Genomic DNA, 15,334 nt, shown 5'->3' on the forward strand with positions numbered 1-15,334 from the left:
GTTGGATGTTAGAAGTTTGTTTTGAATCTAATTCAAATTATAAGGTAAAATAAAATTATAAAATAACTTTTACGAACACACATTTCTTTTCCATATATTCATGTCATTGAAGTCACTTTATCTTTTTATGAGCAAGCAAAATAAATTTAACTTACTTTTCCAGGATTGGCTGTTATATCTGTGGTGACTTCAATACTTTCATCACTTGGAATATTCTCTGTGCTCTGTCAAATGAAACACATAAAATAAAATATCAAATATGGGTTATTTATAGCAGTAGAAATGCATTCAAAAACATTAAAAAATTTCGGCTTTAAAAAATGTAAATTACTTGTAGTTAATTAGTTTATAAATGGTAATACTACTTTTTAATTATCAATAGAATACAATTTAAAAATAAATAAACTGCAAATGTATTCTTCTTTTAAAACGTCATGTGAATTTTGATAAAAATATGAAAATGCTAATAAAAGTAAATAAATTGACAACCATATAACAATAGCTCTTTTGAGGAAAACATTTAGCAGTCGTATAATTTCCCCCAAGTCTTAATTGACAATTATGATCTCCAGATTTAACACCATTCAATGCTTTATTCTTTGGAGCATCTTAAAAAAAAGCATATGCAAATAAACCACGAACCACATAATCGATTAAGGGGAATACTTGACCAGAAGTTTAAGAATTAGGTATTAAAATTCTAACACGAATTATGATGAACAAGTCCATTATTTATAAGCTCTCGATAAATAGAAAGAATATTTTAAAGTAATAGTCTTAGAATACTGAAATGGCAGAAATTTAATTCATACCATGTACCACTGCCTCAGATCAGAAGGGTTCCAACGGAAACATCTGCGTCTAAAGTGCAATACTTTATGAATACGGTGTACGCCTTATTTTGGGAGACGTTGCTGCAATTACTCGTGTTATGGAAATGACCAATAAAAGTCTTGTTCAATTCTTAATTGTATTGTTAGCAATTCCTTTGGGGAAAAAAAGTGTTATTTCTTTCATAACTGTGGGGGAAGAAAGCACGTTTCAACTCGTTTCCTAGCATACTCAAGGCAAGCATAGTGATTGGTAGGTAGGTATGGAGCCGTTCACCCTCCTGGGCAAGCCTAAGCTCGCCTTATGGCTTTTCTAGACTAGCCACGAAGGAAAAACATATAGGACAACACAACATAAATAAACGAAGTCTCCAGCAGCAGCCATATTGGATGTTCTTTGTTATTGTTCTAGTCCAATTGCGACCAGGTTTTTATTAATTCTTTTATGATCTCTTTTGCTATGATTTTTGCTTCTTTTCCGGTATAAACCAGGTCTTTAAAGTCCTTCTTGCTACTCCTATGGTCTTTTGTTAATCCACATTCTTCCACACAGTGTCTGTTATTTCTCAGCTTTCCGCATAGTAAACAGTTTGCGATTTCTTGAATTTTTGTAATTCTCTGTTATTTCTCTTTTGGTAAGTCGGGAATCTGCTGTGGCCTGAAAGGATCTGACAAAGGTATTTATCGGCTATGAATTTCATTTTTTCGAGATTTCGATGTTTTCTTAGTAGTTCTTTCTAAGGTCTGAATCTTTCCATTTTTTATTCCATGCAAGCACAATGGTGCTGAGATTAGACGACTGTGCAGAATGTGGAAGATATTCAACCTCAAATCATTCAATCTACCAATACGGTTCGGTTCGAAGGATTTGAAAATTTAACCCATATACAATATGCTTAGGAACTGACATTTCATTCTTTTAAATCAATTCAAACTTTTATTTTCTGAGTAGAAACTATCAAGCCGAACGACGATTATTGGAGCAGTTAAAACAAGAAGAAACAGTGTAATATTACTCTGATTCCTTTTGCCTTAACTCATTCAATAATTTTATTCGTTAGAAGCTTTAAAACGCTACGATTGTGAGGTGTGAGATTGTGAGGATTTTCCCTTGGCGATTTAAAATGTACATTGCATGCTTATACAGTTTTGGACATTAAAATTACTACATTTAAATTTAATTACCAATTTAAAATATCGTTAATGATGTTCTGGAATTTCATTTCCCAGATTCTTAAAATTAGGAAGCAATAAGTTTATGAAACTGACTATTAAATATCAGTGGGGATGCTAACCACAGATTATAGAATCAGGCTCTCAACAACTATGCAATGTCCAAACAACTGATTCGGGGCCCACAGCGGCCGAGCGGTAAAGTCGCTGAACACTGGTAGTTCGGTCCGCGAACGGGCTGGCTGCATGGTTGTTTTCGTGGTTTTCCCCATGTGTAACGTGTATACGAGCCAGTGTCCCTTAGAAAGTCCTCCACGATAGCCCTCGAGGCTACACACACAAACAACTGATTCCAAGCACACACCAATACCTTCTAAAAAGAGTGTCGTGGTTTTTCCGCTAGAAGGCGAAGGAGTATCTCAATGCCTCAGCTTGGTTCGAGAACTTTATAGCCGGACGGTAGCGACAGAAAGGTGAAGGGCCTGGCCTCAGACACGGATACCTTTAGTCTAATTTAACTCCTTACACTTCCCTGCGAAGATCCTGTCATGCATTGTATCAAGCAACCTGTTAACCCTAATTTCCCCTCCTCGCATAGGTGAAATTTAATAATTTTAGTCAGGCATGTTTTCGTTGTTTTCTCCAGTTCACTGCATTGACAAGCCCCCACCTGTTAACTACCAAATGTAACTGTGTACCACTAATTTGTGACACTCAATTAACGATAGATGTTTTCTTTACTTACTTTGTTTGTTTTAATTTTTAAAATTTTAGAACACTGGACTCATTATAATTTTTACTGGGTTTTTATTATTTTCTCAATATTACAACACATATTTACGATAATGATTACTTAGTTATGTGTAATTAAGTTACTTGATTTTGAAATGTTATGCTGCGTAAACACTTTTCATCTTGTTCAGTTTGTTTTGCATTTGAATATGCAAACTCCGGTTGTGTTCTAGAATAGTAACTTACTTTTTCAGGACTGACTGTTGTATCTGTAGTGACTTTAGTTAGCTCACCATGTAGTCTCTTTCCTTGCTGTGAAATGAAATGTATAAAATATCAAATACATGATATATACAACATTGCAAATTTACTTCATGAATATTTTGAAAATAAGTAAATTCCCTGCAGTATTTTGATTAGAGTTAGAAAGAGTAACACTGTTATTTATATATCTAATAGAACATGTATTAAACAGAAATCAGTTGCAAATTAATCTGCTTTCCAGGTATGATAAACATAAAAATATGAAAGTGGAAAAGAAAATGATTAAACTAACAACTACACAAGAATAGATCTTTTGAAAAAAAATTAATATTTAACTGGCCGTTGTGATCTCTAGATTTAATAGCAGCCACGTAATTTTATACCTAGAGCTACGTAAAAGGAAAAGCATATGCAAAAAGGTCATGAACCTTATAATAGCTTAAAGCGAATATTCGACGAGTAGTTCGAGTTAAAAAATGAAATTTTAACAAAGTTTATGGAGAGCAAGTACTTTAGCTACGAGCTCTCGTCAGTTAGCTTTTAATGCAGGAATCATTTAAAGCAGTAGTCTTACAATACCGAAACAGTCGAAATTTTATCCAAACTCTATACTGCTACATAACGAAATAACAAGGGTTCCACTATGATACGGAGATATCTACTTCTATAATACATTATTTTATTAATAAGGTGCACGTCTTTTTTTAAAAGGCAGGGCTGCAACGATTCTTTTAGATATACAAGTCTTGTTCAATTAATGAATGTATTATTTACCATATTGTTCAATTAATGAAAGCATTATTAACCATATCTCTGGGAAATGCAAGGGTTATTTCATTCATAATTGAGGAAAGTGAAAGCAGTTTTAACTGCCTTCAGTGACACATTCAAGGCAAGCTTAATGGTGTGAAGCTTACCAAATTGTGCAGGAAGTTTCCTCCCATTGATGGGCACTTAGACGATTTAGGCTTGGCCACTACTAAGACCGAAAGTGGTGGCCACTTATGGATGCTTCTAATAGGGGGGGGCACTGTTACCTCCTCTGAAGGGACAGATAATTACAACAATGCCTTCTTCGGGATTCGAACCAGGGCCCTTTGGTACGCTCTCCTCACCACTATATGATCTGGGCGTCATTGTGCAGGAAGGAAAATTACTTCAATTCAGTTTTGTGTTTTTCAAGTCACTCAATCCACCATTTCTCAATCCAGTGCAGTTCGAATGGTTCAAATGGATATTCCATACAACACATACTTAGGATCCTTAGTTTCTTTTTTTAAATCAATAAGTTTTTATTTGTAAGAATTTTTAAAACACTACATTAATGAGATATTTCCCAATCGACAAATTTCATGCATATACAGTTCTGAAAGTTAAAATTGCTACATCCTGAACATACAGTGCAACAAATCTCAAATTTTTATTAAAGGTCGAACATTTTAGAAAGACTAATGACTTGCATTTTATTGTATGGTATATTAAAAGCAAGAATAACGGCACTTCGTAATAATAAATAAATGAGAATGAAATGGCAGTTTTTTATTCAAAAATCATGTTTATTCTTGCATCTGAAGTCGCTTTATGTCTCTTGTAAGAAGGAGGAACACATAATAAAACTTCTCGAAATTCGATAGCAAGGGAATCAGGCTGTCACGTTTGCAAATTATCGAACTGCGTCTTCTCTGCTCGCGCTGGTCAAGATCCAGTGATTGTTATTCAGATCTGTTGTTCAATGTCATACAGATACGAATTCCAATGATCTTTAATTGATCAGTAGTTGAGGCAACGTAAATCCTGTCCGAATCGCTTTCAGGTTCAGGTGTCTTACAACCACAATATGTATACCGAATCGCGGAACTGGTGCATTGTACAGTACCAAACATCCGCACATAAGATGCGATGATATCTCTAACGCCATGGATTGTCAGCAATGTGATAATTGCTTGTGTTTCTTTTGATGCTATACCTAAAGAATCAATGCCTGCAATGGAGCATTCAGGAACGGATGCAGACAAATCAATGTGGGGATATCGCTTTTGCTGGCATTCTCTGATTACAGTATCATGAAAGAGGTATCATTCTGTAGATACACCAAGGGTGGTAAAATTTGGTAGCCTGCATTCTCCAACATCACATCGGCCCATTGCCTGGATTAATGATATAAGGCTACTTCTGGGTGTACATCTCATTGGCATCATTCATATGCGAACATTTTTAACGCAACCGAGGGTGGTGCTTAAAGTACAGATCAATAGGCTTCTATTACTCTTGTGTTGTTGAATCTTTGAATTCTGTTTTTTCATTTTATTTCGGGACTGTTTCTCAATTATATTATCCAACTATTTTTAATTATAATTATTATAATCCCTAATATTTATGTTCTTTCGCTCATAGTGAAATCTTTAGAATTATTTATATTTAATCTAATTTCTAATTGGGAAGTTTCACAAGAAAGCCATGATAATTTAACTGTTTGGTTGATCAGATCGGGCGGCAAATCATTTTCAACAAACTTCTTTTAAAGGCGGTAAGGTTCGAAAGGGCGATGGAATTAAGTGGCACAACAGAAATTATTGCTGAAAGCTCAATGGTAAATTCGAAAACATCCTCTTTCGGTTGCGATATTAATATGCATTTACAAGTTGTGCATCTCATTACCTCCACTTCACCGGTACTTTGATCAGTTACCGTTACCTAAAGTTTTAATCCTTGTGACAGTGTCATAGCTTGGGCTTCCGTAACGCTTTCCGTAACGTTAAACCACATGTTTCTCCTTCTTTCCTACTTTTTCTGAGTAAACTGGGAATCAATATCTTGCCTAGGCCGGCGCGTCTGTAGATTTTTTGCCAAGTAAAAACGTCTGTTCACTGGATTTAAAGAGACTTGCAGGACAACACCCCCTATGAGTACGAACTCTGGCAAAGAATGGGGGAGATATAAACTACAATATAACAAAATGCTCTTTAAAGTCTGGGCGATTCCTTCCGTATGTATAACAGCTGCTACCGTTGTCAACAGAGATGCTAAGCATTCTGATTTCTGCATATCCTTTATTTCATATTTTATTCATTTCAACCTTCAATTTATTTCGAGCTGAGATTCCGAGAGAGTAACTCGCACATTGGTTTTGAGCATATTTTGTACTGAGTTGACCTAGTCCAGTAGGCGGTCAGTGAGTTTACGTTTGCTGAGAACATTTGTCGACTGTGAGTAGGATTCCTGTGGGTTTCACAGGTAATTATGTTCTCTTTTGGAACCCCAACATCGGCGATCTCTACAGCGATTATATGGACTCCGCGCAATCAACAATTTCATTTCCGACCGCCTCAAGACAAGATGAATTTTTGAAAGACCCCCAGGTCCAGAAAAAATGTAAAGGCAAGAAATCTAAAGCAATGTCTGAGAACGAAAGCGAACCGACTCCCCGCGGAAAGGAGAAAGATGCTGACGACGCTCGAGAAGCGGAAATACGAAACTTATTGAAATACATGGAGCTGATTATGTGAAGAGACACCTAGATTTCTGAAAACGAATGGCGGCTGCTAAGACCCCAGAGAAGAAAGATAGAGCTGTGAAGGAATTCTCAAAGGCAACTGCACAACATCTTAAAAAGAAGCAACGGAAGGACCAAGTTGCCGATCATCCCAGTACAGAAGGAGAATGGACCACACAGAAGAAAACTGCGAAAATCATGGAAAATATTGACCCGATGGAAATCCCATAAGGAAGCCGTTTTCAGTTACTTAAAAAAATTTCTTAGGAGAACCATACAGGAAGAGCCAATGAAGAAGTACCACCCAGACCCATCGTATTTTCGTACGAAGAAAGTGATTGGATGGTACTGTGTAAGAAAAATTGTTCTGAGCCCCATGAAAGCCATATGAGATTCTCAATTTTGTGGCAATAACCCTGTGAGATGTGTAAAGTGCGGGAACCGACATCGTAGCAACCAGTGCACCATGAAACCAGAGGAAAAGCCTAAATGTATTTCTTGCGGCCCAAACCACGTGAGTACTTAGAGAGAATGCAGCGAATACAAGAAGAAATTTGAGAAAAAAAACTTACAACTTCAACTTAAAGCCACAGAACTAACGGAAGAGAATTTCGCCAGTCCTAAAACGAATACTGGTCCAGTGCAGAAAAATATACCTCAAGCTACATACAGTGAAAAACCCAAAGGAAAAATCACCCCACTTCCGAAAGACTTAAACGACGCAATAACCTGGGTAAAGATGAAAAAAATTAACGCATTCCTTACATCTATTATTTCATTCATCGTAAAGATTAAAACTGCAAAGAATTCAGCTGAAAAATTACAAGCTGGCTTCCAGGCAGCAAAGTTACTTATCTAATTCGCCGAATCAGAGGACTAACGGAAGTAAAGCATGCGATCAACGACGGAACAATGACGAAGCATATAGAGCGAAGCAACAAAAATGTTGGACTCTCTGATCATGGGTTCGGGCCTCGGCCCGGCTCACTTTCTACAAATTAATTATATCTTTTTTTTTTCTTATAGGAGAGCAGCTGTCTGACTGCTTTTACACCTTAGTATCCTTATCCAGAATGGCTTCGTTTGTTTATGCGAACATTTATCTACGCGTCATCGAAAATTTTAATAATTCTCATTCAACATCCCCTTACGTTATGTCAGGAAAGTCATCATGCTGTTTCTTTACGCGTTATACATAGGATGTGGCTTCCAGCCCAGGCGCTTGTTTCAATGTGCGTCTAGCACTTGAGTCTTCAACCTTCAAATATATGATGTATTTGTAAAATAAATATGGTTCTCTTAAAAACTTTATTTCATGATCTAATTACTTTAATGGTGAGCAGTATATATTTGCGGAGATAAAGAGAGAGAAAATTAGAGTTAGTTTATTGAAAGATTTATAATCAGCAAGAAAACGGCTGACTACGGTGCACTGAAATCTGCTATATTCACTCAATCTAGAGGCACAGATATAATCAGAATATTTTTCATAACTCTAATTGTCCCATTTAAAAGAGCATCGCATGATTTACCATTTTTACAGCTTTAATTCATAGCAGGTGGGAAACAAATCTGATGTCGCACAGACGATATAGTGATTAAGGGAGCCTACTGCGGTACCGAAGGGCCCAAGCTTAAATCCCGGAGAAGACATGGATGTTTGCAAATGCATAGTGTTGGTGCGGCATGGCTTCACTTTAAATATGCGGCGAGCCGAAATCCTCTCGTGTGGATTGGTGGAAGGAGAGAGGAGTGGAAGACTCCCAGATCCCCCCGGGGTGCTCTCCCTCAAAATTGGGGACGCAAAATAGAAGTCCAACCTCTCTTCGTAGTAGACTCTGGCAACCATTGTTCCATGTAATATGGTCAAAACAACAACAACAAATCTGATAAAATAAAAATAATTTATAGATACTTCTGTTACCACATTTACATTGCATTTACCAGCTAAGAAAGACCAGATTCAAGACTTTCTTCGGAAATGGGTTAGATCTCGTTGCATTTGATAAATTAAACCATTGCATACAAAATTCTGTATCGATATATCAACAACATTTTTCAAAATTTAGTGAATAATAAAAGCACATCTAGTGAATGTTCTACGCTCATATATTAGTAGGGAATGTTTTCCCTTACTTCTTCTGGATCCGTAGTAGGAGATGCTAATTGTCCGTTAATAGCAATATTAGCCTGGCTGAACATAAACAGAGACATTTGCATCCTAACATCTGGTACAGACTTGCCACGAAGACCCTAGAAATGAACACAAAGTAATATTTATAATGTTAGATGTAAAAGATACATCAGTTTGAAGTTTTTAAACTGGAAAAATTCGTTCTTACTATTGCATTTATTTCAAAGAAGACTTTAAACTTTCTGCTTTAAGTTGGTTTTATTTGAAATGAGAATCATGCTAGGTTTGAACATTGCCAGTCTTATAAGATAATCTGCATTTTGCAGGGGTAACATAATAATTTAATATATTAGCATTAACAACTGATTCATTTTACAACAAATATATATTCTAGGAATAAGAAACAATTGATTGAAAATTTTGATTTTTCAGTTGCACTTCCATTAGAATAGTAAGAAGGAATGGGAGCATTGGGTAAACTGCGGGAGTAGAGTACCCGGCTGATTTTTTCCATAGTTAATTCTTTGGTTTCCTAAATACATCACAGAAGATCACAAGAAGAAAAGTAATAAGTATGCAAATAAACTTGCGTACCAAATTAATCTAAAATAGTATTCATAAGCATGTCCAAGGAATCAGCTGAATTAAAGCTATAGAGCATCAACTGAATTTAAACCAAAGTTTTATTAAAATTAGAAATCTAAAAGAAGAAAGCAACAGAAGACTCATTGCGTTACCAAAATTTCTGTCTTCATTCCTACTGTTTAGCAATTTATTTTGAAGTTCTAATTTTCAAAAAAGTTTGGAAAAATAATAACTATAAGAAAGCAGATGATGTGTTGATAAACTGCTTATGTCAAAGCTCGCTAGGACTACCAGTCGAACTGGAGAAACGCTTTCATGAAGAACTTAAGAAATAGACACTTACTGTGAACTTTAACCAGTTTAGAGTGGGGTAATCTACTGTGAATGTGAGCGATACGACTGTTGACAGCATTCGCGAATGGAATAGAGCATGTATCAAGGACAGTCTCTTTGTTCTACCAGTTCCTTATGATACTAGGTTAGGGTAGGATAGAATAAGAGGACAGGACAGGACTAAGTGTGGGAAGCACCAACACATCGCCATTGGCAGAACTGGTGTCGCTCCTTCTCACTAAACGTCTTGAGATGAACACCTCCACAGGGCGTACTTACGCCACGCATCGGTGTTAATTGAAACGTTAATCATTAGGACATAGAGAACTTGTGGTACGGGAGATACAGTTGCAGATGACAATGACATTACAAATACAATACCATACATTACAGGTGATGGTGAAATTATAAATATATGTGCACAAATAAACAAAAAGAATTTGAATGGAATTTTTTTTATGTGCATAATTGTGGTAGTATTGTCTAGGTGCTAAATCTGTACTGACCTTGATACACTAAGATATAAACTATTGCAATGACTATAAAGGCACCCCCATTGGAAAACTGGGACTCATACCAGAGAAGAAAAAGCACTTATAACAGTTATGGAGCACACAATTCCAAGCCGTGACGGTGTTGTGTGTCAATTATGTTTTTGATACTAATGTGGATTCTCCGGTGCTTTAACAGGAAGCGTTCGAAGTCTGTTCCTGGTGCTGTGAGATGGCGGATATGATAGTCTGCTGTTATTGGGCATTGGAATAAATAATGGTCTGGGTCAACCGGATTGCCACAAACGCATATTTCAGTCTCTGAAAGGTTTCGTTCATAGAAGTACTTTGGGTACGGTTCATGACCAAAGTATATTTAGAGAGATAATAATTATAAATAGTCCGCTCAGTATCGACACATGGGAGAAGCGCATGCGTCCTTCTGCCTTGCGGTCCTTGATCCCATTGTCTCTGCCACTCTTCTTTGGCCATCACTTTTAGCGTAAACTTTAGTGTGGAGCATGGCCATGGGATGTGGATGGTAATGCCTGACTGTTCGAGGGCTGCCTGCTTTGCCAGGAAGTCAGCTTTTTCATTCCCTGCGCGATTGCTATGACCTTTCGTCCAAGTAAGAACGAAGTTCTTTTGGCTGGAATTGATAATTGTTCGTATTTGTCGGGCTATTGTTGAATTTGTTCAGGGATTTTTAATAGTATAGATTGATGATTGGCTGTCACTGACGATATGGACTGTGTTCGTTAGTAGTTGGTGGAGCTCTTGCATTCTGTAGAGGATTGCTGTCAGTTCAGCTTGGTGCACGCTGTTTAGATCTCTAAGGTGCCCTTGCCATTCTGTGTGTGAGCTAAGGTTATATTGGATGGTTGCAGAGCTGCCAACCTTTTGTTCTATCTTTGAGCCGTCAGTGAAAGCCGTCTATTCCGTTGTGGGTGGTGGTTTGTCGAAAATGCAGTGCAGATTTTGAAGATTGAAAGCTGGGTGATGAAATTACTTTTTAGGCTGATCTTCGTAGTCTGTTGGGTGGAATGTGGTGTCATTAAAGTTAGTTGTTTTCTTGAGTTGGAGGACTATTGTGGAGATTGCGTCCATTTGTGATTGGATTGGGAGCAGGAGCACATTTGCCAGTGTCTGTAGGTCGTTGTTAGAGGTAGTTGAGAATGCTCTGGTGATATTTATAAGGAAAGGTCTTTGTATGGCGTTTAGAGCTCGCACCTTTCTGGTGGTCATAGGTATTGCCCAAATAGCGGCTCCATATGTGATGATCTTGTTCACCACGGTTGTAAATAGTATTTTCATAATTCGGTGGTTCAAGCCCCGTAAGTAACCACGCATTGTCTTCAGAGCTCGTGCTATTTTCATAGTGGTGAGTTTTTTGCTGTGTAAGTGCCGAATTCAGTTGAACTTGTTATCAATGGTGAAGCCGAGGTAGTTAATCATTTTCACACATCGGATCCTGTGGTTGTCTATTTTAAATTTGGGATTTCGAGTTATAGTTCGTCCCGTTTTGTGGAGAATCAGTGCCTGCGATTTTTGGTGTGAGATGTGTAGTTTTATTCCTTTTGCACAGAGCGTTGAAAATTTGAAGGGTGTTATTGCAGTTTTCCTGGAGTTTTTCTCTAGAGCGGCCGTTGATGATGAAAGCTACATCGTCTGCAAATGCTACGATTTGTGTGTGGGCAGGCCAGTGATGGTCGATAATATGCTTAAAAGTGAAATTCCAGAGGTCCGCGCTCATACACGATCCCTGTTGCTTATTGCTTTGCGATGACCGAGTTGTTGTGGAGTACTAAATCTAATCTATCTTTTTCTATTATGCAGGTAGTCAGCTGTTGTTAGATAGAGGTTTCTTGGACATTGAAGGTCTCTGAGGACCTGCTTGACTGCAGGCCACCAGAGAGAGTCAAAAGCGTTCAACGCTAAGTGTAGCTGTTGCCCTTTGTTAACTTTGATTTGCGTTAGTGCTGTATCGATGGCATGAATGGAGCTATTCGGTTTAAATCCCAATTGGAGAGAGTTGTTTTTATTGTCCTTGAATACATGGTATTTCAGTCGGCTTATGAGGAGTCCTTCGAGTAATTTTCCAATAGCTGGTAGAAGATTGATCGAAGGGTACGAGCTTGGAACCTCTGGATTCTTGTTCTTCTTTGAGAAGAGCACTATTTGTCCAATTTTAAAACAATCGGGTAAACAGTGGTGAGCGAGACATTTGTTGTAAAACGTGAGCAGAGTTTCTGGAAATGCTTTGTTGATGAGCTTAAAGACTTGGTTATTAATGCCGTCGGAGCCTGGTGCTTTGACGTTGTTAAGGGATTTTACAATTTGAAGTATTTCCTTTCTTGTGAACGGAATGTCATCTGGTGTGTTTGGTGTTTGTGTGGATGCTCTTAGTTCTTTTTGCTCCACTTCTTCTGCACTGTCGTCTTTCAAGAAGACTTGGTCCAGGATACCGTTGATGGTGGTGCTCGTGAGGTCCATACCATTACTTTGTGATGTATTGGTTGTTGCGTGGATTTGAGTTGGTTTATAAATCTTGGAAGTGGCCATTTTGTAAAAGGCTCCATAAGTAGTTTAATTTTTAGTACAGTAGGTAGTCCAGGATTTTAGTTTTGCTTCAATTGGTTTCTTTCTGTAGATTGGACGTTGCTTGTTAAAGTCGATCCATGCTGCTTTGCGTTCCTCGTCGGTCGTTCTCCTTTTCATTTTTCGTCTTAGAGCTTCGGTTATTTGGCGCTCTGCTCTTAGTTCCTTGGTCCACCAGTTGGGCTTCGTGTTGTGGTTGACTGTTTTGATTTTAAGGGTGTAGGGTTTATATTTATTTTAACTAACATTTATTTTAAGTTTAAACTACGTTTCCTGTCAAGCCTTACTTTCCCCTGGAATTGCCAATGCCAGAGTATGTAAATTTTAGTAGAACGCGCAAAGTATTCAAATTGTCAGCTGAAGTAATTTGAGTTAAATAGAAGGGAAACGAGTTCGAAAGTGTGCTTTCTTGCTTCACGAGCCTGGAGGTGGCTAGGTAGAAATTGAAGAACCACGCATTTCGGCCTGTGTGCTTGCCTCAGCAGATAGTTGAATCTTTCAACTTAATATTCAGAAGTTTGCTGAAATATCAGCGGTATCTTAGAACGCGGTTAGGTTAGTTACGTTTAGAGAGCCTCGTTGGTAGTAACTTGTTATTATTCATTTTTAGTTTCTTATTTTTATTTTACCGCCGGGTCGGTGTAGTTTGTGAGCGTCAAGAGCACGCATCTGTAATTTCTAAAGTTGAATAAAAAGGGATTTAAACCCTTCTCAAGACTTTGTGTACTTTCCAGTTCATAACAATCACCACTATTGTTGCGTGCAGGTTGGCACCGCGCAACATTACAAGGGACGTATGGCTGATTTCTAAGATATGCTTGGTAAGAATTGTAGCATATGCATTAACTTCATCTTTGGAGTTGATGCTTTGAATTTCATGGAGAATGATGTGTGCTTTGGAGTTCAAAGCTTTAGCAAATTTCTTTTCTGCATTTCGGTTGATGCGATAACGTAGCGTTTGAGTGTGCGGAACCTCTAATACGATATCAAAAGTAATTATTTGATGGTCTGAGATGGACTCATCTTCGCAAATACGACGATTGTTAATCCTGTTGATTAAGTGATGGGAAGAGAGTGTTAGGTCTGGCCACCCTTTTCCGTTGATTATGACAAAGGTTGGCGGGTCTTCAGGGGTATTGTGTAGTAAGAGGTTATGGGCGTTGATGAAATCTTCCATCTGCATGCCTCTGGTGTTGTTACGCGGATAACCCCATAAATTACTGTGGGCGTTAAAATCTCCAGAAATCAAATGTTGGTGTGGGTGTCTTTGAAGTATATGGTGGAGATCGTGAAGTGTAGTCTCTAGTTCCTCACTTGGTGACGCGTAAGCGCTGGTAAAGTAGATATCTGAATTTGATGTTGAAATTGAAATAGCTATAATATCTCTGTACTTCTTGATGACTATTGGCGTACTTCTTGATGTCTTGTTGATGATGTAGATGGCAGCTCTTGGTGCTTGAGATGACTCCGTAACTTCGTGCGAAATTACATTCCATGTTGTCGGCAGGTTTCCTAAAGATCCTTGCTGACAGTATGGTTCTTGCCCCAGGATGATGTCATGGTAATGTTCTGAGATGTACTGAACGAGGTTGTCGATGGCAGTTTTGGAGTGTTGGAGGTTAATCTGAAATACCTTAATGCTGTTGTTGTTCGTTGATTGACATATTAGTGCCTGTGGAAGGCAGCTTGATGTAAAAGTCAGATTCATGGTGGATTTACTCATGATATTGTGTGCAATTACGAATTCTATTTACTTCTTCTCTGTAAGAGGAACAGGAATATGTGTATGCAGAATGGTCGTATTCGTAGTTGGAACCGTAGTGTTTGTTATTTATGTCACAGTTGATGCGTGTTGGAGAATCTGCGCGACATTCACTTTCTCGATATTTTCCCCCACAGTAGGCACAATGAGGGTGGTATGTGCAGTCTTTAGACCGATGGCTGAAGGCCTGACAATTAAAACATCTACGGACACCTATAAACTCTGAAATGCTACTGGTGTGCCAGCCGAAGTGTACGGAGCGGAGGGACATGCATTTTTGGAATCCAGTAGGAAAGCCTTTCAAGATCCATTTTATTGTATTCTTTCTGTCTTTGAGTTTAAATAATGGCTTAAAGTTGATAGTATCCATATTCGTGGCTTGTGAGAGTGTTTGACAGACAGCGTCAGCTGTTATAGTCAGAGGTAGTTGATGTATAGCACATTTCAGCGTTCTCATCTTGGGAACTTTGGTGTGAATTATCTCTGTGGCCTTTTCTGAGTGCTTAAGTAGGTTATCTAATTTTATTACGTCGTCTTCGGAGGTACAATGCACTGCTATTCCACCTTGTTTAATTGGGATTATCTTTTTGATCTGTTGTTTCACCTGGTTAATAGGGAGAAAGCCTAGTTTTTCTTGAAGTTTTGTGACGTTCCTGGCGTCGTTGACATAAATCAGGAGGACTGGTTCCTTAGGTTTCTTGCCCGCCATTTGGGCGTATGGTGGTTGCGGTGAAGTTGTGTTAGGATGTTCGCATGAACGGGCGACAGTCTGAGTGTGTTGATGTTGTTGACAATCATGTGATTGGTGGGAGTAATCAGTTGGTGTTGATTGGTGCATATGCTTTCCTTTGGGGCTTTTATTTCCTGCTGGATCTTCTGCTGCATATTGTGCTGTACCGTTGGTTGCTAGTTGATAAAGCGCTGTTAAAAGAGCATGTA

At 38.1% G+C, this 15,334-nt stretch overlaps 1 protein-coding gene across 1 annotated transcript in view; it reads right to left on the minus strand.

The window, feature by feature from the left end:
• Window positions 1–14,341, minus strand: part of LOC118192283 (uncharacterized) — a 58,963-nt gene extending 44,622 nt beyond the window's left edge. Inside the window, exons 1-4 of the mRNA XM_085819661.1 lie at window positions 13,421–14,341; window positions 8,629–8,745; window positions 2,982–3,047; window positions 156–224 (exon numbers count right to left, since the gene is read on the minus strand). Coding sequence (XP_085675787.1) covers window positions 156–224; window positions 2,982–3,047; window positions 8,629–8,745; window positions 13,421–14,341 — 1,173 coding nt within the window. The remainder of the gene's footprint in view (window positions 1–155; window positions 225–2,981; window positions 3,048–8,628; window positions 8,746–13,420) is intronic.
• Between the last annotated feature and the right edge of the window lie 993 nt (window positions 14,342–15,334).

This window comes from Stegodyphus dumicola, chromosome 6 (genome assembly GCF_044657685.1).
Source record: "Stegodyphus dumicola isolate Sdum_Otavi_A_Nest chromosome 6, ASM4465768v1".
Lineage (NCBI taxonomy): Eukaryota > Metazoa > Arthropoda > Arachnida > Araneae > Eresidae > Stegodyphus > Stegodyphus dumicola.